At 43.7% G+C, this 26,640-nt stretch overlaps 1 protein-coding gene across 4 annotated transcripts in view; it reads left to right on the forward strand.

Moving 5' to 3' along the window:
- Positions 1-360: 360 nt before the first annotated feature.
- plekha7a (pleckstrin homology domain containing, family A member 7a) overlaps positions 361-26,640 on the forward strand; it is a 77,145-nt gene continuing 50,865 nt past the window's right edge. For 2 of the 4 annotated variants that reach the window (XM_042108953.1, XM_042108954.1), the window contains exons 1-3: positions 361-499; positions 615-691; positions 859-916. In XM_042108953.1, coding sequence (XP_041964887.1) covers positions 417-499; positions 615-691; positions 859-916 — 218 coding nt within the window. In that variant the 5' untranslated portion in view covers positions 361-416. Of the gene's footprint in view, positions 500-614; positions 692-858; positions 917-7,850; positions 7,994-20,123; positions 20,496-26,640 lie in introns of those variants that run through there. The other 2 variants (XM_042108956.1, XM_042108957.1) reach the window with 2 other exon arrangements.

Below are 26,640 nucleotides of genomic sequence, written 5' to 3' on the forward strand. Positions count from 1 at the left end.
TTTTATTTTTTATATATAACAGCAAAAATGTTGTTTGCATGTTGCTCTTGTATTTTCAAGGTTGCACATTTTTGGGGGGAACATTTTCAAAAGATGAGAAGAATACCATTTTACAACCTCCATCAGGAAGTTGCATTCCTATTTCCGACTTCAATTCACTCTCCTTCAGTTACACACCATCGGCGCAGTATCTGGCATATGGCAGCTTAGATGCCCGCTTGAACTGATCCCCAGGACTTAATGATGGTTTCCAACTGCGCTTCGTGCCTGCCCATTTTACGTCGGCGCAGGTTGTCAAGGAGAAGACGCACCTAAGTAGCTTTCAGCCTTCCCCTTTAACTGCCTTTTTGCCCTGGCGATGATCAGCGAGGCCGGACTCCCAGGGGGCAGAATGAAGTAGACTTCAGACCCTTATCATGGCGGCGCCGTTCGGGCGGGACAGCTTACCTGAACACTGGACGTATGGAGTCTGCAAGGATGGAAGGGTGTTTTTCATTAAGTGAGCAACAGCCGACGTGTTTGTTTACCATCCTCCTATGCTTACAACTTATCCGGTAGGAGTTCTACTGTCTTTGCTTGCAGTTCGCTAACAGGTGGTTTGTGTGTTCCGGCAGTGATGAAACGCGCACCACTACTTGGCTGCATCCCCGAACAGGCGAGCCTGTCAATTCCGGACATATGATACGATCAGGTAAGCTATAGGACTGTGTCCGAATAAACAGCGCGTGCATTCATCTCTAACGTCCAGAAACCATTAGTTATGTTTCCAGTGTTAATATGTCTAGCCAATCGCGCAGCGAAAGGGTTAAGCAGAAGTTTTCTCATGTGTAGCATATGTTATAATTTTATGTTCCATAGATTTACCGAGAGGATGGGAAGAAGGTTTCACGTCCGAAGGAGCCAGTTATTTTATAAAGTAAGTGCTGCTCTTAATAATATTGTAAATCGTGCTCTGTTTATGTTTTAGGTGAAAAGAAAGTGTCAGGTGAGTAGCCTTAATGCTACCTGTCCACAGCTGCGCCGTTACCAGGCTATACGCACGACTGAAATGGCCGTTTGTCATCCAATACCTTCTTTCAATGTGGCGTATGGTTTGCCAAAAAGATTGGGACTGGTTGCCTTGTAGTGGTCAGCATTCGTGTCGGTGCAGACACAACGCGCGTTGCTTATAGTTTCGGAAGGGTCAAAGTCTGTCTTTGTAGTTTTCGTACACACCCACCTGTGTTATTATCCTACGTGATGGTAAGCTGGTTGCTTTGAGCCATTGTTCAGCAGTGTTCATTTGAATGATTTTATACAGTGGGTCATGTTTCAATGTTGTTGTTTTTTTCTGAGAACTTGGAACAGCATTGTGTATTACCACACACGTATAATTGCTGATAATAGCTGACTGGCTGTTAATGTAGGTTTTGTAGGTCTATGTATGCTATTTGTTGTTTTTTGCTTTAGTAAGAGCTGATGAAATTATGATATCAAAGGTTATGCGTGTAATGAGATAGAACTACTGATAAGACTGCATTCCTGGGTTAAAGGTGCCATGTGTAAGAATTGAGGTAAAAATATCCAAAAAATGAGCTACATGCATCAAAAGAATGAGAAGAAATAAGGGTGATGATGTCATTAAAAAAATGGCAAGGTATAGTGCTGCAGAGATATCAACCAGAATTAGCATGCTAAATTACTAGCCACAGCCCGACAGGTGTCATAATACCAGCTTCGGCCATGGGAGGTGGTATGCGGGCAACATAACCGCCAGCCAAACTGCAATACACGTTTCTCGGTTGTTACTCTAGGGTAGACCAACTCACTTTCTGGAGGTATACTGCCTCCATCTTTTATGGAATGTGGAGTATGAATTGATTTTTTGGCGGATATTACACATGGCACCTTTAAGAGGTGGCTGGTGTTCTAATGTGATTTGAATATGATTTTTTTTTAACCCCCAGTTAGTTATGAGTTAGAAGAGTTATGTTGCCACTGCATTAGGCCATGGTTGATTACATTAAAGGTGTGTGATTAGCCTACAGCAATATGGTGTGTTACAGCTACAGCCAAGCAAACAAGTTTTAATCCAAAGATCAATTTAGTCATGGCCATGTTCACAGCACCTCTTAGTGTAAAAGAGTCATAAGTGACAGTATAAGAAAGAGCTTCACAATAATTCAAATCACTTAGACATCCAGAGGCGCTGCATACTGTGTAGGTGGTACAGCTACTTTACATTCTGTACCTGAGTCCATCCCAACGAGCAGAAGAGAAGACTTATGAGAGATTATTATTGGTGCATGTTAGCCTGAATAACAATTGTAATATGTCACTCAGTCATTTTCATTGTGGTTGGAAGATGTTGTGCAACAACGTCCTTTTTAAGGTTATCCAAATAATTCAGTAATCATGATAACCGTAAAGTATTATTATTCAGTTGGTGCTTCTCAGTAGAGTCAACAATCTAGAGACTGCCTTTCTTGAAAGCTGGACAAAGACAATGGGGACACTGGCTTTCCACCAGAAAACAATGTTTTTGCAAAACATTATGTAATTGTTTTCGAATCTGCACTACCCCGCTGAGCTTTCACATTACATTGGATTGATTTAGTAAGATTTGGATTCCATTCGCAAGCTAATAGTTCCCACCCTATTCAGACCACATTTAAACCAAATTTAATAAACATCTCTTATCCCAGTCTTATTTGGTGATACAGCCTAGACCAGGGTCAATCTCAGGCTAGTGCCTCTGTCATAGAACAGTCAGGATTAATATTAGCACTGTAGTGCAGTTTGGCCTCAAACTGAAGTGATGTCCAGATGACTTTAGGCCAGGGAGTGAGTTTTAGCCACGATTCTTGTCATGGAAACATCAAAAGGGTCCATTGCTGTAGCTTCCTATGAGGTTCACACACACACACACACACAAACACACACGCTATTGAGTCCCCCCACTGTAGGGGGGATCTTTGGAAGCAGGTGTGTTTTGAGAAACCCCCACTGATTGGCCCTTAGATACACCACACTACACACACACACACACACACACACACACACACACACACACACACACACACACACACACACACACACACACACACACTGAGTGGGTGCTATTGAAGATTAAAGACTCGTTCCCTCTCAGTCTAGAAGTTGCAGTGCCTTTATGAGGATGGAATGTGTTACAGTAAGATGACATAGTGGATGCACATAATCGTACAGAAGGTTTTTTACTATGACGTACACTATGTCCGGTAGTTTATTCAAATACATGCCTGCTACATGCACACCCTGCTTGTCCACTGTAGAGACTTGAGTGCGATTAAGAATTGTGCCATCAGATTCATTTATGACTGTGTAGTTAGCACAGTGCAGTCATATTGAACATGAAGTGTGTATGTATACTATGTTTGAAAGCATCTGTGTTGATATGGGATTAGTTCAGTCTTAAGGCTAAAGGATTCAGACATGGATAGTATAACCCCTGCAAGCACAGGCACAATTGATTTGATTTTTTAATCAAAGTCACACAAATCACAAATAGATTCTCTGGTCAGACCTTTAGGTTTTGTTCACCTGTTAGCTTGGGTCTGTGCTCAGTGATGAAGAGACTGCAGAGACCAGTGTATCTCTCCTCCATACAATGATGCCTGGATCAATTGGTTGGTGTTGCCTGAAATTAGCTTTTTCTCCAATTAGTTTTAAATAATAGATATAAAATATTGAGTTGTTATAGTACATCCTTAGTACATTCATGTGGATGGTTTTAGTGTCTTTAGTGTCTTTTTTTTACTGTTCTTTTTAGTCATGTGGATTTGTCCTGTTTATGTTGCTGTGTGTGGTGTCATAAGCTACTGGGACCTTGAATTTCCCCTCGGGATCAATAAAGTATCTATCTATCTATCTATCTATCTATCTATATCTATCTATCTATCTATCTATCTATCTATCTATCTATCTATCCATCTATCTATCTATCTAATTGTGCTCGAAGACGTGCAGGACTTTCATCAAATACGGTTGGTCAGTTTCATCTCATCAGAAAATTCAACCAGTCATGTTAATCCCGTCCAGGAATACAACCAGTCGAGTCAACACCATATATCCGTGTTACTCTTGTGTCTCTCCCAATCCCATTCCAGTGCTCTTTGACTGGGAGACTCCAAATAGGACACAGCTGTGACTGTTACCTGAGTCAGACTTACTGTAAGTAGTAGTACTGAACACTTAGCTTCAGGGAAAGCAGTGAGCCCTTGGTGAGTGATGATGACAGGGGGCATACCTCTCGGCCTGGAAGTAGACACGACCTCAGAGTGAGCACCGCCTCGTCACTTGTCAGACTCACCTGGACAACTTCCTGAAAGTCTACAGTCAGTCTGACGGAAAGTAAACACACAAGTAGCATCTTCACTCTTCACCCAAACCTGCCTCCCAAACCTGCATATATTTATACATCAACAAGCAACCATATCTAGAGATATAGATCACATTGAACAAAACTCACATTTCCACTATTAAGCTTTCATACATTGGCTGTCTAGGGCACATTATTTGCATGGTCACACAACAGCAACATGCCATTACTGGGTGAGGAATCGTTAAAGGCATTTTCTGCACCCTCATGTTGACAGAGTGAGAGTCAGACCACCTGACTTCAGTGCCCTGCGGGGCCTCCCAAGGCCAGGGAGAGGAGTGGTTATTCCATATCACTCCCTGAATCTCCACTCCCTTCTCAGTCCTTGGCGATGTGGGCACATGACCATATGAAATTCTGCCGGGAGAAGCAGGGCTCTCATTAAACGTGAGACTGGATAGAAGTCTCTCTTAACTGATGTGCTAGATTGGAGGTTCTGAGAGAAAGAGACGTTAATCTCACAGTGGAGGTTTTTTTTTTTAATGAAAGCGCTGACGTCTGCCCTGCGGAGGTGATAGATGATTAACTTGGAAGGTTTTGAGAGCTTATTCATTTTCTTTCTGAGCCTGCCATGCAGCAGAATAGGCTTTACATTAAATGCAGCATTGGAACAGTTTTGCTGCTAGTGACAAAAACTAATTATGCATTGTTCATAGATGTTTAAAAATGTTTTAAATGTTTCCTTAAAGCATGAGGAAACAAAGTGTGTGTGTGTGTGTGTGTCCTTGGATGAGCATGCCAGATGGAATGTTTTCTTTTGCCAGAAGTTGTTTCCTCAGAAAGAGAAACTAAGTTTTATTAAGCATTTGTAAAAGAGTGGGCAATAGGGACCAAGGAAGTTCTGCAAAGAGTGAAGGAGGACACACAAACAATCGGAATTGATTATTTATATTAATGAATTAAATTACAGCATTGTCAGTAGTGGGCAATACTTAGCATACTGTATGTGTGTATAAGACATTCATGTGTGTTGAAACAATTTTTGCCAGCAGACTGTTAGTAGAACTTTTCCTTTCCCCTTAGACAATACAGACATACTGTAGATCAGACATGAGGACAGAACTACCTATCATTTCACACTATGCAGGTAATAGGATAGAATGAAATCAGAGCTGCATACTCTAACCAGGAGATGCATGATGAGATATTCTGCTGGAATAACAGCCCCAACTTGCACAATGTCTGTAGATTGTGTGATTTCAAGTGTATTTTCCAGTGGATAATCTTTTGAGTTTGATGAAATTTTACAGTCAAGAGCTGGTGACGAGAGGCAAAAATAGAGCAAGATTGATGGATGTGTGGGCTGACAATGTGAAGACTGTCTTGATTGGTACCGACTACTTGATTGGTACCAACTACTTGATTAGTACCACTATGATGGGGTCATAATAGTGTGTTAGATAGCATTCTGTGTCAGCAGGATCATTTTCATTTCCATTGGTTTCGGTAACATACTGTAAACGTTCAGATTTCTTATCACCAGGACTTACAGAAATTTCAAGATGGCAACAGACTACAGTTAACAGGGCACTCCAACATGACCATAAATCCCACAAAGACCTGTTAATTGTGTGTGTGTGTGTGTGTGTGTGTGTGTTTTTGTGTTCGTGTTTGTGTGTGTGTGTGTGTGTGTGTGTGTGTGTTTTTGTGTTTGTGTTTGTGTGTGTGTGTGTGTGTGTGTGTGTGTGTGTGTGTGTGTGTGTGTGTGTGTGTGTGTGTGTGTGTGTGTTAACTGTGTATTGCTCATACTGGTTTAATCGTAGTGGCCACAAAGGGCCTAATTCTATAATACCCTAATGATGTTGTCGTGAGAATGAATCGTCTGTGAAAGATAACAGAGGCTAAATTAACAAAAGCTTTTCCAGTAGGCCACACCTTATCTTAAATGTCGTGGCTCTGGTTGTTAGTTTGGCCCAGTGCTTTTTGTTGAATTACCTGTGCAGCATAACAAAGAAAGACTTGCCGAGCCTGGTCTGTCTATCACCTCTCCCTGTGTGTATCTTTACTCTTCTTTTAAATCCCAGGTTTAGCCTAACATGCACATATTATATTCTCTGAATAGGAAATGATAGTGGGAAAATGGTGAAGGCACCATAAATATCTTTCTCCTTCTCTCTCATCTCCCTGTCTCTCTCCCCGGGCCCTCTGCTTCATCCTCATCATCTTTCATTCTTCCTTTCTCTTTGCTCTGTACATCTAACCCCTTAGTCTCTCGTGGTATCTTCTTCATTCTTACTCTCCTCCTACTGCCCTACCTCCCTCCCTCTGTCTAATTCTTTCCGTTTGCTTTATCTCTCTGCTCAAAATCTGCCCAATCTCTACATTCAGATTAGATGAGAGTGACTCTCTCTCTCTCTCTCTCTCTCTCTTTCTTTCTTTCTTTCTTTCTTTTCTTTTCTTTTTGTATGGCTATACTAGTTTGTGCATCGTGGATTTCTCCTTTTTCAGGAACATAGAAAGAATAATACCATAAATAATGGATAATTATGTAAATTATGAAACATTGCTTGCTGCTCAGTCAGCTTGAAAGCATTCTGCTACTGGCAGTTGCTGTTAGAATAGAACTGTAGTGGAGCTAGGCAGAGTGTCAGATGTGTTTAGGTATTTTTGATCATGCTTATTTGTCTGTGTCTGTATTTGTGCATGTGTATATGTGGTGTGTGGCAGCTGTTACACATACAGTATCTGTGGATGCATGAATATTTAGGTGTTTGAATATATCCCTTTGTATATGGGCATGTTTTTCAGTTCATATGGTTATGTATCTGTATCTGTTTGCATGTGTGTTTGTATATGTGTATGTGTGTGTGTGTGTGTGACAGAGAGAGAGGGATGGAAAGAGAGTGAGAGCGTGTATTTGTGTGGATGGACAGATGTGTATCTGTGGTTCTGTGGGTGTTTCAGATGGTTGCTGGAGGTGAAAAGAACAAAGAGGGGATTGAGAAGGCCCAGCGGTCGGGCAGCCGGTGTCATGTTGTGAGCTTTCAGACCGCTGGTCCTTGGTGCCGGATACACATCACCAAACAACATCCCTTCAAACACACACACACACACACACACACACACACATACAAATACACAAAAGTACACACATGAATGTAGCACATATGCACACACTCCTACACACACAAATACAAATGCATGCATACACAAACACTCACATTGACACACACACACACACAAGCAGACACACAAACAAACACCCTCCGAACCGCACAAGCAGTGCCTGCCCCCGCTTACAGAAACATTAGCATAGGCATTTCTGGGTGGCGTGGTACCAGATCATGTGGCCTGCTGAGGAGAGAGAGAGAGAGAGACAGCAAGAAAGAGGAGAGGCGAGAGAGAGGGACAGAGAGCGAGAGAGAGTGAGAGAGAGATAAATATAAAGAGTAAGTTAGTCAGGTCAGGTCTAGATCGAGACTGCTTGATAGACACTGTGGGGTGTCTGTGTTTGCCTGTGGTCAGCACATGAGGAGTGGACATGGGGAACTGCGGCTCGTGCGATTCGCAGGGAGACTCGGGTCACGAGCTGGTCCTGGTCCACCACAAGCTGGCCTGGCCCAGGAGAGACCGAACCATACTCGGGCAGGACAGGTATTTCACTCATACACCTGCACAGGGTATGAAACATTGGTGTGTTAGTGCTCGCTTCTTTATGATCATGCATTGATACATCCAACTGACAGAATCAGCTGAAATACGCATCACATAGACATTTTCAGTATTTAGAAAGTATACCACGTTGTCTGGATTGAATGGCGGTGATAGAAAGTGTGCTAGCTTGTGCTAGCTTGCTAGTTAGCCAGACCCAATCCAGGTGTTTTTGAGATCATTGGTTGCTGAATGCATATGCAGAGAATTAGGAAACTTGAGCATGTTTCAGACTCGGCTGTAAGGATTGTGAGATAGTATTTGGTCTAGTGATAGGGTTTCAGAGTTAGCATGCTTTGACTTATTACTGAGTGTGTGATGGCAATGTTTTTAGGATAGCATGCTTTATATAGCACACTTAGTCAGGGTTGTTATGGAATAGCATGAGCAAGGTGCACTCGCGTGGTGTTGGGTATAGAATAGCATATGTGGCATGCGCTGAAGCCTTACACTGAGTTTGTGTGGAATAGCATATGTTGTGCAGTCATAGGCTACATGATATGTGTGCACTCTTTGACTTGTTGCCAAAAAATGGTGCATCATGAGTTTGTGTCTGCACTTTTATTAGTGTGTGAATGAATGTGTGATGTTATGCACTGCAGGAAATGAACTATCCTTTATAACTTCCTTGTGTGGGACTGTGACATTCTGTTGGATATTTGCTTAGTGCTTTCTCACTCTGTGTTGAATCATACCGTATGTACTTTGAATGGGTGAGAATAACATGGCATGGGTGTTTTGTTGGGTGTTGTTGCAGGGAATCTGTTTACACTGTGTTTGAGTGCAACTGTAGAATAGTTTATGTTGCCGTCCCATCTGTTTTGCCGAATAAGGTGTGAATTGTGTGACACAGCATATGGCTTTCTGCAGGTGCTGGGTTTGATCGACTTCACAGTTTGTGTGGGTTAGCATACTGTATGTCTTTTGCTGTTTGCAATTCTGCCATTCACTGTTTTGTTCAGAACACTTGTGCAACATGGTGGGAAATGGAACTCCAAGAACACCAGAATCAACTGTAGAATGTTCTAGTGATCTATTGCTGCAGTGATACAAAGGGGGCAACAGACTCTTAGTGTGTTTGCAGCAGTTTTGTATGCCCCAGAGTGCTGTTAGTCACCTCCTCAGCATCTTACACCCAGTGCACCCTCTCACTCACAAGTGATTGAGACTCCCAGAGGAAGCAATGGATTGTTGCTTGGTGACAGGACAGCAGATTTACAACCCGTGTAGTTAAAGCGACCTTGGGTTTGAGAAAGGCACTATATAAAATAAACTTATTTTAATACTCAAATATTATTATTATTATTTATGTCTGTGTGTCCAGTTGAGAGGGTTTTGGCTACAAGCAAAGGTGTTTTTATCAGGGTGAATCACATTTTTATTTTAACAAGCAGCCTTTGACAGGCTTATTTGCAAAGCATCACTGCCCCACTTCATGTTTTATTTTGCTTTTAGCCACTGGGCACTCAGAGTGAAGCAATGGGGCAGATCTTCGTGTTTTAAGAATGACTCATGCAGGCTTCATTGCTGCCTCTTGGGCTAAGATGGTTTCAGCCAGTGCACAGACATGCTGTTCAGACCCCATATTTATCGAGTAACCCAGCCTATAACTTAGATTTTGTGTCTGGATTGATTTTGTAACAGGTGGCTGGGTGCAGTACACAGTGCAATACATTTTTTTATGAAATTTAGCGAATTGTGCCGTTCAGTTTTCTTGCCATCCGTTCAGTGTGTATGCACAAAAAAATCTATTGTGCTCTTTCACAGTTGTGTCTCTGTACATGGGATGCAAAGTGTCTATAACTAAGCCATACCCTATAGCCCTTAAAAATGCTTAATGTTTCCCCGTATTAATTTGATTGATTAATTGTCATTAACTAATGTTCATGTAATGCATTATGCAGACTACAGCGGAGAAAACTAGATGTACCGCAGAGCGGTACAAAATATGACCGCCGCCCAGTCCAGCACTTTTTTTATTATTTTTTCCACAAAAATAAATCACGCTGAAAGGCCTATATGTTTCTAACTGTCTCACTAAATTGCATTATCCACACTCAATTCTCACTGGTATCTGCTAGACAACAAGTACCAAAACATGATTAGTTCATAGATTTCACATGTAAAATTCATTTTATACAACCCCACCCCCATCTTGCCTGTTCATAATTCTGAGAAATTCTTGAATTGTGTGCATGTGTGCGTGCACACGTTTATGTTTATGTGTATGTGAGTGTGTGTGGTGTGTGTGTGTGTGTGTGTGTGTGTGTGTGTGTGTGTGTGTGTGTGTGTGTGCGCGTGCGCGTGCGCGTGCGCGTGCGCGTGCTTGTGTGTTTGTCTGCGTATGTGTGTTTGTGTATGTGCATGCATGCGTACATATGTCTACTGTGTGAGTATGTGTCATACATATGATTACTGTGAATGTATGTGTGTGCGTGTGTATCTGTTTATGCACATGTGTGCACATGGAATGGGTTAACATGATCCCTGGAGGCAAACATACAAAAAAAAAATGGTCCTCCTAAACCCTACGGTTGTCGAGATATTCACTGAAAACTGTGTCTGCCCTACCCTCCTTTCCAGTCCAGTCCAGCGGGGGGGCTACAGATCAAAACGAAAAACGATGGTTCCATGCTATCCATGTGGGGTTACATGCCCACCAAGTTTCGTGTACCCCGGTCTTTCAGTGTCCCAGGAATCCTTGACGGAAATTTGGACATGCGAAAAAGAAAAAAAAACAATCTGACTAAACCTATATGACCGCTGCTTCGCTGCGCGGCGGTCATAATAAGTATTGAACACATCAACATTTTTTTGAGTAAGTATACTTTTAGAGAGGCTATTCGCATAACATTTTCTACAGACATTAGTATTAACTTAGGTAATCCAGACATATTAAAAAATCCAAACATTAATGTCCCTAAGTAGAGTTATGAGTAAAAAAGTGGAATGGCACAGGGAAAAAAACATGTTGAAGCTCATTGAAAGTTGCTACACAACATTTGGACAAGCCTATGAAATACTAAGAGAATGTATTCTGGTCAGGTGAGAGCAAAATTTAACTCTTTGGATGTCATACTACACACCATATTTGGAGGAGAAATGGCACTGTGCATCACCCTAAAAATACCATACCAACAGTGAAGTTTGGAGGTGGAGGTATCACGGTGTGGGGCTGTTTTTCATCTCATGGTACTGGCAGACTTCATACAGTTGAAGAAATGATGAATGGAGCCATTTTTTCTGGGAGAATCTTGCCATCCACCAGAACAATGAGGATGAGACATGGCTAGACCTTTCAGCAGGACAATGATCCAAAGCATTCAGCAAAGGAAACTCTCAATTGGTTTCAGAGAAAGGAAATTCAGGCCCTGACTTAAATCCAATTGAACAGTTTTGGAAGTTACCTAAAGATCAGGATTTACAAGAGGGACCCCTGGAATCTTCAATATTAAAAGACTATCTGTTTAAAAGAATGGGCCAAAATCACACCTGAATACTGCGACTGATTAGCTTCGCCATAGAGGAAATGCCTTGAACCTCTCATTACAAATAAAGGGTTTTCTACAAAGTATTTAAGAAATTTCAGTAGGCGTGTTAAATACTTTTTTCCTGTGGCATTCCACTTTTTTACTCATAACTCTACCTATGAACATTAATGTTTGGATTTTTTTATATGTGTGGATTACCTAAGTTAATACTAATGTCTGGTGAAAATTTGACCTGAAGCTGGCTCTGTAGTCTCGGTTGCTGTTTATCTAATCCTCCTGACCCAAATCCTAATCCACTTCTGATAGTGCTTTTTGAAATAACATGCTCATTATATTATGTTATCATTAATATTCAGGGGGAAAGGAAGGCAATGATTTGACTAGCTGAACATAGACATCACTACCCCATCACCTGAGCGCTGGATGTTCGCACAAATCTAATTTTACATACTTTTCAAGTGTTTCACGCAGATGGTCAAATAGACATTTATTAATTTGACAACCTGACCAGCAAGCAGTAAGATAGACTGAAAAAACACCCTGTGCTGTCACTCTCGTACCAGACAGCAGGGACCACTGTTGAGTCTCTCCATCTCATCAGGCAGCCTACAGGGCAGGGCTCCTCACAGCAGATCCTAGATCAGTTCATTGCGATGGCATTTGTACAACAGTCAAGTTGGCACTGTGGTAGAAAGTATTCCTGATTTCAGACACGAATGGGACCATCAAAGACTTGCAGCCTCACATCTGCTCTGAACACACTCTTCTTCTCTTCCTCCTCGTGGTGCCAACCCTCAAGAAACCTCGGCTATGTTGTTGCTGGTTTTACGCTCTTCCCTACGCTCTCTGTCAGGTTGCATTCCCTTCAGCTCTGGGGAGAGTGCTGCTGAACAGGGTGCTCTGGGACTTGACGAGCGCTGTAGCAGAGTCCCTCACAGCCCCGTTTTCCTCGCTGTAGACGTCAGAGCTGCGAGAGCGAGCAAACTCAGGAAGGCTGGCGTTTGATGTCCCCTGCCTGTTTAACACCACCTGTCTGTCTGAATTAGCAGCTAGCGCCGAGTTGATTAACAAGACGCAGATAGATAGATATGAGACTGCATCAGAAGTGTCCCCTCAGGTATACCTCTCCAGAGCACGCCATGTCTAGTCACCATCAGAGGCTTTGTTCACTAGCGTGCTATATGAAAGAAACGTCTGACCGCCTCAGAGTTAAGGATTTAAATAGCAAGAAAGTGTGAAGGGGATCTAATTTGAGGGAAAGGACACCATTTAAGTAAGACAAACAACACAAAATACCAAATGAAGTACTTTATAAAGCATAATGCATAAATAAAGTTCATAAAACATTCTGGGTGCATGTGCTGTGGTTGTGATAATAGCTTGCTTGTAGTGTGCGCTGTGAGAACTCTTTGTAAACTATTGGTTTTCTGTGGTTATCATGGTTGCTCAGTCTGCTGTATTAGTCATTTATGAAGGTATGAAGAACATTTATCATTTATTTATGTGTGAAACACCACACTGTTGAAGTATTCCAGGGAGGAAAGGCCAAAAAAGTACATCGAGAAAAGGAGATCAAGCAAAGAGAAAATACACCACAAATACACCACAACACAAAGCATTGGTTCTGTGCATTCCTGTGTCCACATACCAGTCCACCCACCAGGCCCCACTCTGGGTCGCATGTATTGTGTGGCATCATTGACACCCACCTCAGCAGTCATGTAACAACAACAGGCAGATCATGCGGATATGCAGAATGTGGACACAAACAAATACTGCTCCCCCAGTCTTAGCTGTTAGAGATGGGGAGTACACAATGCCACACACACACACACACACACACACACACACACACACACACACACACACACACACACACACACACACACACACACACACACACACACATAGCCCCAGTGACAGCAGTCAGGGATGAGAAGAATAGACACACAATGCTAAAGATACACAGATGCACATACATTCACACTTACATTCAGACAAATACGTGCCCCAGATATAGGATGGGATCGGGAAATGACCGCATGTCGTATTCAAACCCGTGTATTTGTTTCTCTTAAATAGGCAATATGCCAATTGTAACCCACAATTTTTTATTTTTTAGAAACTAATGTGCCATGCTGCCAAGTAGTAATACTGCCAGCTTACATGCATAGCCTAGATTACTGATATTTGCAAGTATGGACTGATACTTAATCACTGTATCATGAAAGACAATAAGTCGTAGACACAACCTATCCCTAAGAGTAGCACTTCCCTTCAATCTCACACACACACACACACACACACACACACACACACACACACACACACCTACAAATCCATAAACACACTTCTGTATGCGTTAACACAAATGTATTAAAGGAGAATTCCGGTGTGATATTGACCTAAAGTGTGTTGAAACATGATACCGAGTGTGAACGTATGTCTCATAGCCCATCTCGGCTTGTCCCCTGCACTCCAAAATCTGGCGCTAGTTAGCCGATGCTACCAACAGCTTTTTCAATGGTGGTGCTTCGGCATCGGGCTAGCCATGCAAATAAATCACTGTTTTACATCATTTACGAGGCTCAATGTATCTCCACACTTCATTGGTAGACTTCCGAGGGTCCTGACATTTAAAACGAGACATTGAGAACTTTGAAAAAGCACTGGTAGTTTACTTACAAGACGATTTATACAGACAGTATCTTCACGAAGTTTAGCGTTTGCAGCCATCTTGAATTTAGTCACGATAAGTCGAGCGACGAGTAAGAATGAACAGGTATGATAAGGGATCAGATTCCAAAAATAATTCCGTGGAAATGCATGGATTCCAGTTGCTGCTACTGGAAGAAACTGGAATCCATGCATTTCCACTGAATTATTTTTGGAATCTGATCCCTTATCATACCTGTTCATTCTTACTCGTCGCTCGACTTATCGTAACTAAATTCTATTTTTTTTTTTTTTATTGCAAACACCATTGACATTACAGAAAATGCAACACTACAACGACATGCACAAGAATACTACATCGGACAAACAGACGTACATTACACAAACACATACTGTAACTTAACAAGACATCACATTGACATGGCTTATTAACACACATAACATTAATAACAGAAAGGCTAAGGATGATTTGCGTCCAGGATGATTACAGATATGATTATCAGGGATGAAATTGATGACCGGAATGACAAGAAGGGGGGCTGGGGGGTGCGGATGGTAGCTCTGAGAGTGTGAATGAGGTGGTGTTGGGATGGGGGTGTGGGTGGGGGGGTAAGGGGTAAGTGTGTGAGGATGTATGTGTGTGAGTGTGTGTGTGTGTGTGTGTGTTTGTGTGTGTGCGCGCGCATATGTGTAAGGTTGGCTTGCTGTTGGGCCAGGAGGAGAGAAGCTGGAACACAGAGAGGGAGGATTTCAGAGGAGAGGAGTTGTAATTATTCTGTTAAAGATGAGTGTAATAAGAAGAATAACTGATTGCCTGACTGATTGACAACCTGGGCACCCATTAATGGCCACAGTTCCACCCAGCCCCGGCAGTTGAGCTGACAGAGAGGAGGACCTGCGTGCCACCCATCCCCCCAGGCCCCCATCATATGCACACGTCCCCCACTACCACGACCAACCACACCTCGCCCCCAGACCTCCATCCAACACGCCACTCTCGACCTAAATATCTATGTGAATGGCTAGGTTGAGAGCTCTATCTAGTGTGTAGCATTAAAAGAAGTGGGCATGCATGGTGAATATCTGTCAGTGACTAAATTCAAGATGGCTGCAAACGCTAAACTTCATGAAGATACTGTCTGTATAAATCGTCTTGTAAGTAAACTACCAGTGCTTTTTCAAAGTTCTCAATGTCTCGTTTTAAATGTCAGGGCCCTCGGAAGTCTACCAATGAAGTGTGGAGATACATTGAGCCTCGTAAATGGTGTAAAACAGTGATTTATTTGCATGGCTAGCCCGATGCAGAAGCACCACCATTGAAAAAGCTGTTGGTAGCATCGGCTAACTAGCGCCAGATTTTGGAGTGCAGGGGACAAGCCGAGATGGGCTATGAGACATACGTTCACACTCGGTATCATGTTTCAACACACTTTAGGTCAATATCATACCGGAATTCTCCTTTAACACACACACACAGAGATAGAGAGAGAGACACGGGCCACATTACTGCATGGGTATGAAGCCAGAGATAGAGGCAGCTGGCCCATCAGGTGCGGCCACTTTACTGCCCAGCGGCCTCGTCTCTCTCCTCCTCTGTGGGCAGGCAGGGCTGCAGCTCAGGCACACAAAGGCCCAGGCCGGTGGGTGGCACGCTGGCATTGTGAGATTCTAATGCATGCAGCCTTTAAAGGTGCAGTCCGTGATTACGTAAACCATTATGCTGTTCAAAAAATACAGCTCACGTTCTCCTCACGGCCGGTATGCCCGTTGTGAGCTAAAAAGGGAAAGGAAAAAAAGTCTAGCAAATGGGAACAAAGTGGCTCTGAATAGTTACAGAATCTAAAGTCAAAAAGCAAAAATAGGGGTATGAGAGAGTAGGGCTAGCATAAATGTCAAGTAGGTTTATATATATATATATATATATTAAATTAATTATTTTTCATCACCATATCAATACCACCAGCAGAGGCAGGCATGCACCAACAAACGTAGTCTACCAAATCTAAGCCTACTCTGTCTTCAGATCTCCTCTTGAGGACGAGCAGTCCCAGGTCATCCAGGCACATGGAACAGGCCTCAGGTGTGACATAAGTTATTTTGGCTTCTGAGAACTCAGCCCAATTAAGCTAATTATTTGGGTCATTTGTTGGGAAAGTGTGGTAAACAACATCTTTTGGAGCTGGGCCTGAGTAACCTAAGTTTGTGGTACTCCTTAACGGGGCTCTCTGTAGTGTGTCTGCCCACAGGAAGACTAGTTGTTCGGCTGCCACCAGAGTGCTGAGTTTAAACACTGTGTTGTCAGGCTACATCTCCGTTCCTCAGAGGTGATCCATAAAGACCATTTATCTGTCAGCACGGATACTTGCTGCATCAAGAGTCCATTTGGTGTTGAAGATGGTTTCTCTGGTGAAATTGATTGACAGGCCAGTACATGTGGTGACATGAAGTTTCTGTCTGTTGACATGGTTCGTTTGGAGGCTTGTTTCCATGGTGACGTGGGTTGAGGGCTGTTTTATTACTGCAGTGAGGTGTGTTTCTGCGACGACATTGTGAGGCTGTGGTGATGTCAGGCAGGCTGATGACCTCACTGGTAAACAGGAGAATCCAGTCAAGGATCCTTCGAGAAGTCTCTCCCACTATTAATAGTACATCTAAGGAGCACACTGAGAAGGATCTGGTTCACCAGACCCCCAGAGAGAGGAAAAAGAAAAATTGTATCCCTTTTTAACAGACACACACACACACACATACACACATACACACACACACTACTACATTGTAATGAGCATATTTTGTAGACCAGCATATAGATGAATGAAATGAGAACAAGCAAATGTTAGACCAAACTCTGGGATGTAGGTGAGAGAGCTGTGCATGGGTGGAGAGAAGAGACGGACGAGGAAAGCAGGTTTATAGGACACTCCCCATATACTAGTGGATGTCACCTTGACCATGGGACCTGTGACAGTTTGTGCTGTCTTTGTGTGTGTTTGTGTATGTGTGTGTGTGTCTGTGAGTGTGAAAACTTGTGAAGGACAAATTGGCTATTTGTGCTGTCAGATACAACTGATGCCTCTTCGCTCCCTGTTACCGAAAGGCCATTTCTTCCAGGTGACTGGACTGGCCTTTGGCTACACACTCACGATAAGATTCCTTGTGATGTTTCGGGCCATCAGTGATGTTTCGGGCCATCGGGCAGCTAGCGTAGGAATCCATCCTTGTAGCAGAACTCAGCTTCCTAATGGTCGGATCATTTCTCCATGCGCTGGGCTATGCAGGCTGTGGTCTGGTTGCCATGGAGATGTTCTGCGAGGGGCCGTTTGAAGAGAGTGTGTGTCGGATGCGCTGGCACCACCACATCCTGTCCAGGACCATCACCCATGCTGCATCCAGTTCTGTCTGCGTTTCTATCACCTTATCTCTTCATATCACCACATCTCTCTCTGTCTCTATCTCTCGTTTCTGTCTGTCAGTTCTGGATTTATGTGTGTGTGTGTGTGTGTATGTGTGTGTGTGTATGTGTGTGTGTGTGTGTGTGTGTGTTTGTATGTGTGCGTGTGTGTGTGCGTGTGCGTGTGCGTGTGCGTGTGCGTGTGTGTGTGTGTGGTTGTGTTTTTGTGTTTGTATGTGTGTGTATGTGTGTGTGTGTGTGTGTGTGTGTGTGTGTGTGTGAGTCACTGTGTTGCAGCTTTTAGTGATTGTTCTGGTCTGTTTCTATCTGATTGTATCTGATTCTATTTATTTAAAGTTTCTCATCCAATCAGTACTCCCCCCCCCCCACACACACACACATCTCTCTCTCTCTCTCTCTCTCTCTCTCTCTCTCTCTCTTATATTTCTCTGTTTGACTGCATAGATAAAGAAGGACCTATCTGAGTAAATGCATCCTGTCACTCTCCCCACTCAGACTCTGATTAATGAGGATGAATCCCCAGGGGCTACTGCTGTCCGTCATAACGGCTATTCCCGATCCACTTAGACCTTGCACTACTTTCATTCTCATTAGAAACAAGGTTTTGTGGTTTTATTGTCAGAACAAATGACAAAAGCTATTACTTTAGAGCTACAACTATGATTCTGTTTAAAACCATCCTAACCTCCATTATTGTCCCTGTCTTGTAGTGTGCATATTCTTATATGTAAGAGTGTAAATTGAATGGGTAGAAAGAACTCCAAGGTCTCCTGGAGTCCACACACGTACATTTAAAATAGTATTTCGGTATCAAAGCATTCCTTATGACAAAGTGTTCACTATGTCAATAGATATAAATCTGAGAAGAATGTCTTTAATCTATCTACTGCATACCCAGTTGGCATCTGTGAAAGGGACCAAAATACCAGTGACATTCAGTCATTTATGTAGGCCAGATCATTGGGTGCAGGTGCAGAGAAGCTACAGCTGTGAATACATGAATGCGTAGGCTGGTGTGTGTGTGTGTGTGTGTGTGTGTGTGTGTGTGTGTGTGTGTGTGTGTGTGTGTGTGTGTGTGTGTTGTGTGTGTGTGACGTCAGATGAATGCCACTGCTGGCGACTAAATTACTGGGCACCGTGCCCCCAGCTCAGCGTTGCAGCTTGCCCCCATGTGTGCGTGGGGCTGTGGGGGATGCAGGAACAGCCCGTGCCCAGGTAGCAGCAGTGATTGCTGGCATAGCACTGATGGAGTTCCTTCGCTCACACCTTTGTGATGGTCATGGGACAGCATATAGAAGCCCTCACTCAGCGGTCCAATGATCCACTGGTCCAGTGATTTTATACTCCATAACAACTAATACTACAGTATTACTTGTAAATATGGTTGAATGACTTGCCTATAGTTAAATTGTGAAATAATTTTGTGTAGAAGCACACTGTAATGTGTGGTATGCACTTTGTTATAGTTAGTCACTGTTTGTGGTTAGAGGTTCATTATTATGAGATGATATTGCCTGCATGCTGAATTAGCCTCATAGCCAATCACAGAAAAGACTGGTGCCAACTGTGTAATTCTGCCAAAGGCATCCATTGCAGTTATTCTTACACAAGATAAGGCATGATAAGCCTGGTACTGGCCACAGCGTTCATGTGTGGTCTGTTCACTTTTAGCATTACTTGCCTGATTGGATCACTCTACAGAAGAGGTGCATGTGGTTTGAAATGCCTGGTTAGATGATGTGGCCTATTGATGTGATGTGTGTTGCATCCCTGGGTTCTTGGAGCCTGGCCAGTGTTGTAGAGGGAGACTGCGGAGTGTATCTTCTCACACACTTGCCCCGCTCTATGGAGTGGGGCACCCAAGCCTTGCCTGAGACACAGGACGGAGAGGAAGAGAAGAACTGTCCAGACCTCTTCGTTCTCTTCTCCAAACCTCTCCTCCCTCACAACAAGCAGACTCTCTCTAGCCTTTCCCACCCTTTCTCTCCCTTTCTCTCTCCCTCTCTTTCTCTCTCTCTCACTCACTTCTACTGCTCTTTTCCCTGCTTCCTTAACCTCTATCCTCCCATTTAATATCTGTCTCACATCACCCCCCCCCCCCCCCCCCCCCCACCCTCTTGCTCCCTCTCCTTCCTCCATGTTCTCACATTTCTCGCTCTTTCCTAACCTCCCTCCCTCTCTCTCTGTCTCTCTCTCTCTCTTTCTCTCTCTCTTTCTCCGCCCCCCCCCCCCTCTCTCGGTCTCTCTCCCCTTGTATATACGCGCGCGGTAGTACGTCAGAGTGAGGCTCTGCTGTGAGTTTGGGAGCAGGAGAGGGACCAGACAGCAGAGCAGAGAAGCAGTGCAGCACACAGTACGCACGCTGCACACACATCATCTCTCCGCTCTCTCTCTCTCTCTCTCCCTCATTCTCTCTCTCTCTCTCTCTCTCCCTCATTCTCTGTCCGTCCCTCCCACTCTCTCTGTAGCGCTGCTGTGACGTTAGAGGAGGCTGGAGGGAATCCTGCTCCTCGGGTTTCTCTGTCTTAGTTCCGTATTCTTTTCCTTTTTGCTTTTCCTTTTTTTTACCCTTGTACTTAGATTACGGCAGGTGTGTCAATTTGCATCTTCCCTCCTTCCTTCCTTCTCTCCCTCCCTCCCTCCCTCCTTCTCTCTCTCTCTCTCTCCCTCTCTCTCTCTCTTTTCTCTGTCTGACGAGGTGGAGGGTAGGGCTTGGGCAGGCTTTTTGAATGTAGTCATTCTGCGCTCACCTTGCGTTGGTAAACAGACTCGCGTGTGCGGATTACGGAAGAGCCATGTGGAATCAGTCTGACTACTCCAACCACTTGCCCTATCCAGGGCACCCCTTCTACCACACGCCATGCAGGTAGGTAGCATAACCGCTTTCACACACACTCACACACACTCACCTGGACATATAAACACACACACAACACACACGCACACACACCCATACACACCCACACACTGGCAGATACACAACCACACAAACATGTTGTAACACAGCCACACAAACATGCACACACACAGACACATTACAAGAAATACAGTCGTACAAGTACTGCTACTGCTACTGTTGTCTGTGTAAACACACCTTCTGTTCGTGCTGTGGATGGAGGTGTGTGAGCGGGTCAGAGTAGAGTCAAATGAGTCATGGGGTCGCCTCCGAGCAGGTGGGATTCATGAGGCAGACGTGCCTCACAATTGGTCTGTCTCTACTTGTGGGGTGGTTTGTGGTCACCTGAGAAAGCCCACACTCTTCCTGAAAGGCACAGTCTCCTTTGTTATTTACCCCAAACTTCAAAAGACTTTGAAATGTCATTGACTTCAACTCTGCACTTCTTCCATTAAGCCTAATGTTTGTTCAGTCAGTCAGAGTGTAAGGCTGCTCTGATTTATTTGTCGCATGTTGTGTTGCCCGCCTGTTTGAGCACTTAGACACTCTCAGTTGTTTACCATTTGTGCTGTTGTTGATGAATATGATTTGCCATGCTTCATTGTGGTAATGAGGGGGTTTAGCCGATACGTTTGTTAACGTCTCATTGTTTGGCAGTTATGCTGGCTTGCGTGACTTTGACTTTGAACACTGGTCTAACTGGTCTGCAAAGTGTTTGAAATGCTTATCTGATGCCAGAAATGTCATAGTAGATTCTCACCACAGATGAGCATGTTGCATGCATGACAGGCTGTTTGGAATATGCATTGAAATGAAATAATTTCAGGAATGTTCAGGCTCGCAATTGGAATAGTTCATGTCTTTATAGTTTACAGTAGTAGCAGATTGTTCATTGGAAAGAGAGGTCGAGCATGTTAGTTTCAGGTATGTTTAGTCACGGAATGGAGTTTAGCTAGTTCAGCTAGTTTAGCTACTTAGCTTGCTTTGGTGGGATGGAGTGACTTATATGATATTTGTGTGTGTGTGTGTGGGGGGGGGGGGGGGGGGGGTTAGACTGTATGCTACGTTAATGACATAATCAAATGTCAAATGACAAATTCATGTCATGTTCATGTCAAACTTGTGAGGTTGTGGTTGTGTAACATGTCAAGCTGCATTACATATTGTCAGGTAATGTAAATGTACTGTATAAGGTTCTGTGTGGTTGTGTTATGATGTTATGTAAGTAAGGTAGTGTGATATTGCTCAGGTTGTGTGATAACGTGTCCGATGGTGTGACATATCAGGTTGTGTGAGATATGTCAATTTTTGTGATGCAAAGTTACATGACACCATTTCTGGTTGGGTCATGGATCAGGTTATGTGATAAAAGGTTGCATGACACGGTCATATGGTCATATCAGGTTCTGTGATACCCTGTCAGATTTGATGGTCTCTGGTTTGTGATACGTCTGATCTGTAGTACATGGACATTTTGAGATGAGATTAAGGATTGTTCTCTTGCTCTCTCTCTCTCTCTCTCTGCCTGCTCGATCTCTACTCTATCCTTCTATCATTTCATATCTCATTCTCTATCCCCTCTCTCTATCCCTCCCATTCTATATGTTTTATACCTCCTGGTATGTCCCCTCACTCCTGTCTTTCCATCTTTCTCTCTACCTCTCTCCCCCTGTCACTGTCTATCCCATGGCAGTGTGTGTTTGTGTGTGTGTGTGTATGTGTGTGCGAGTGTGTGTTTGTGTGTGTGTGTGTGTGTGTGTGTGTGTGTATGTGTGTGTGTGTGTGTGTGTGTGTGTGTGTGTGTGTGTGTGTGTGTGTGTGTGTGTGTGTCTCATCTGTATTCTGGTCCACTCTCACCACTACCTTGTCATCAGATGAAACATTTAACAGGGCTGAAATGATCCTAGGCAAAATCACAGCATTTGAAGAGGTTGCACATGTCTATCAGAGATTTACTCTCGGTGCTGTGTGTGTAAGTGTGTGTGTGTTTGTGTGTGTGTGTGTGTGTTTGTCTGTATGTGTGTGTGTGTGTGCGTCTGTGTGTGTAGGCTTATGTAGGGGTACAGGGCTGTGTTTGAGTGGGTAACGGGTATTGTTCTGGAATTGGTTTCCTAATTGAGCTATGAGAGTGTATAAGTATGTGTGTGTGTGTGTGTGTGTGTGTGTGTGTGTGTGTGTGTGTGTGTGTGTGTGTGTGTGTGTGTGTGTGTGTGTGTGTGTGTGTGTGTGTGCACACGCATGCGTGCGAGAGGGCCGGGGGACAGCAAGTGTATCGGGGGAGGTCGTGTATCAGCTTGATTCGTCATCTCTGCCCACGGTGCTAATCAGATAATTATGCTCTATCGCTCGTGTGCAGATGTGACCCCAGCCCCGGCGCATTCATCAGCAGCATTCGTCTCCGTCTCCGCTGCTCTCCCAGCACAAGTGCCCTCCACACAGAAACAGCCCTCATCTGTGACCACGCAGCCACCATGGGGAAGGGCTGCTGAGGCTCGGTACTTACTGCTGCTTTATGTCTTTGGCAGCACCTCCATACAGGCCTAGATGTGCCTTATGATAAAACATCAGCAGTGTAATGGCGCATGAAATGAGTCGAGTCATTACTTCCAGTCCTTGCCAATATATACTGTGTATGTGTGTGTTGGCATGAGAGAGAGAGAGAGAGAGAGAGAGAGAGAGAGAGAGAGAGACGGCAAAGATGCACTTTGTCACTTTCCCCGAGTCAGCATACACAAATCTACAAGGGATTGTGGATACACTGTGTAATTGTAGATGAGAACAATATGAAAGCGTGTACTGACCCAGTTATGGAGCATTTGTGTATTTGCATACTGGCTTTCTTTAGGGATTAACCCAAGCAAAATGACAAATTCCTAATTCCTAGTTGTGTTTACTTGCTTTGACAATTACATTTATAAAGATGCATTTTCACACCAGGGGTTCCAATGGTGCTGCAGAGAAGATTACTTGACTGTACTATACTACTCTGCAGCAGCAGTTAGTTTACACTACAAAGACCACCTGTTTGTAGGACACTAAATGCTTAAGATTGTTGCTGACGTCATGGCAACCCCAGTGCATCTGATTCAGCCCCTACCCTCCCTATCCCCCTCTTCGCTGTCTGTGTCAGACGAGGTTTACCTTTCCATCTCCTTTTCTGCAAACACATCTTCCCTGTAGTGTACATCTCTGGAAATGGGTTTGAAGTCCCGCTGAAAAACAAGCATGGTGGAAACGTCAGCCGTGCAGTGCACTCCTGCACACTCTGACACACGCGTGTGAGTGTTCTGGAAACTTGCACACTCACTGAGTCACCACTCTCCCCAAACGACTCTGAAGTTCTGTGCCATTGTCATCCATCCAGAATGGAGCGGTTTTGTACTTCCCACTACGGTGCGGTGTTCACGGGGAGGCCTTCTCAGCGTGACCCCCAAAAGGCCAAATCACATGGCTCTCAGTGATATGTCATTATTAATCGTGTCTACCATGAAACGAAATATCATTAGAAATAGCATTGAATACAACTGAATGCAATTGAGTTTAATTTATATACAGTATATGAAAATAAGGCTTGTACTTGCTTGAACTTGAAACCTTGATAAGTTTATATTGAAGGTCAACTCACCTACAGTATATCACCAAATTTGTGCAGTTTAGAAACCTTAGAAACCTGTAAACTGAACATAGTTAGAAACACACTGATAAATGCCCTGTTGCCGTGGAAGCGGTTACTGTCTACAGTAATGGTAGTGGAATGTGAGATGAAAGCACTGTTCTGTGATGAGTGAAGAGCCGTCATGCTGTCCACACCATTCACCTCATACGGCCTGACTCTGTCATCACCTGAGAATGCACGCTTCCTCCCTTATCTGTTATTACCTCAGAGCACCTGACTTGATATAGGGCATGATCATGCATGCATAGCCAACTGTCTGGGACCTACCTGGCTAGGTGTGTGTGTGTGTGTCACACATGTGTCACAGTTTTCCAGGTGTGCCAGGACCAACCTTTGAACCATCCAGATGTGTAACATTCACCCCCTCCCATCCCTTTGTATTCAGTTGTGGGAGACCGCCTGGCCATTTTGCCCTTTGTGTCTATATTTGTGAGATTTCTCCTATTTTTCCAGGTGTGAGTTCTCAGCTAACAGGACGCTCATTTCACCTGTGGATGTTGACTCACTGACCTGAGTTGTTTGTCCAGGTAAAGGTGAAATACCGACAGATGGGAGGCCTTTGACTGTGGAGTTCAGCTCTTTCAAACAAGGTCCTGGTCCTGCCTTAATCTCTTGTCATGGCTTGCAGAGATTAGGGTGCAGCGCCGGGTATTTTGCAATCAACCAATTTTTAATGGCTGTACATGGTGTTCTGTAATGTTTATTGTCTCTGACACCAAATAATATGTATGTCTACAGTATCTGGCTATGAGATCATGGCCAGTAGTACTTCTCTAAATAGAAAAGAGGCAGATGTCTTAGTCTCAGGGTGTAAAAAGGGTGTTTGTAGTGTGCTGATGTGGTGGGTGTGTTTGGATGTGTGTTAAAGTGTGTGAGAGAGAATGACTATCACAGTGGATGATGTAGTATGTGAAAGCGTGCCAATGCGGGTACGAGTGACAAAGGTTGTGTATGTCTGTGTGTGTAAAAGAAAATGTGTCTCCCCTGGGTAAATGACCACGGTCATGTGCCTAAGGCTCTGTCTAGTTAACCATTGCCAGCATGCAAATAGAATAACTGATAACAGACAGAGAGCACTCTATGTTTCTCTCTTTCACTTACAGACACACACACACACACACATGTGCACAAATAGACCCACTTTCACTCATTAGAAAGCAACCAATTGAATGATAGTTTGTGGTAGTTTGTGGCTCCTGCTGCATTATCATTTACTAAGCTTTGCCGATTCATTGGGTTGTTATTTTGTTTTCATGTAAGCTTATTAACAGAGAAAATTGCCATTTTAGTGGGATGTATTTTATGCTTATAATTCAGTTTTCACTGGTTGAATATCATCTCCATAAAAAAGGTTTGCTGGCTATGCAAAGAACACCTGTGCGTAATGGATATTCAATTAGCTAAAATGATCTGTCATTAGCTGATGTTAGACAATGTTGTTTTGTACAGACCGAAGAGGATGGTCAAACATCTGGGCAGTGTCCTCTAATTGAGATAGTAAGTCAATGATCCAAGGTTCACGCGGTTTTGTTTGGAACCCTGAGAGCCCTCCAGCATTTGCAGAGTGTTCACTATGTTTGTGACTGAGTCAGTGCCTTAGGGTCTGTTGTGTGTGTTTTATGGATTAACCCAGGATATTGCCTCTGTGCTCTAGTGGATCAACAACAATCTATTGTGTTTGAGAAAGTATCTTCGGGGTCTGTTGTGTGTGCTTAGCTGCTGAGATGTGATGTGAGATGTGCCCCTTCAGTCTGGGTCTCGTGTGGGTTTTGTTATGGCGTCCTCTGGTGCTTCCTCTTGGGCTCTGACAGGTTCCTGAGTAACTCTGTCAGAGTGCTGTCTCCAGCCTGTGCGGACTGTCAGCGAGGACTGTCACACACTAAAATGGGAAGAGTGTGATGTTGTTCACATGTGGTGGAATTATGGCTGAATGTCACATGAAGATTACACTGCTGCTGATCCTGTTTCAAACCGCATGTCTAAAACACAAACACCGTTTGTTTCCTCATATGCAAAACCACTAGGCCATTCCAGAGAAGTGTGAGCCTCAGTCAGGCTGACCAGCTCTTGACCGCTAGCACACACCCAAAACCCAGAACCAAAACAGTGACATTCACTGTCTAGTAACCAGAGGTGGAAAAGTTCAGCTTCAGAAAAAGTCCTACCTCATACTGTATCTGTGCCAACCCTTCACTTAAACCAGCTGATTCTAATTAGCACACATTCAGCCAGGTAGAGCAGCTAATTGGTGAGATCACCTGTGTTAAGTGCACAGGTAGATCCAATACATGGTTGGATTTTTACTTTCTGAAGCTGGACTCTTATCCTCTGCTAGTAACTTAATAACAGTTTCCTCCACTGGTTCACTTCAACAGCAGTTCAAACAGCTCACTTTCATCTTAAGCTCACATACAATGTACTAAATCACAAGGGCCTTCA

The sequence above is a fragment of the Alosa sapidissima genome, chromosome 11 (genome assembly GCF_018492685.1).
Source record: "Alosa sapidissima isolate fAloSap1 chromosome 11, fAloSap1.pri, whole genome shotgun sequence".
NCBI classification, from domain to species: Eukaryota; Metazoa; Chordata; class Actinopteri; order Clupeiformes; family Clupeidae; genus Alosa; species Alosa sapidissima.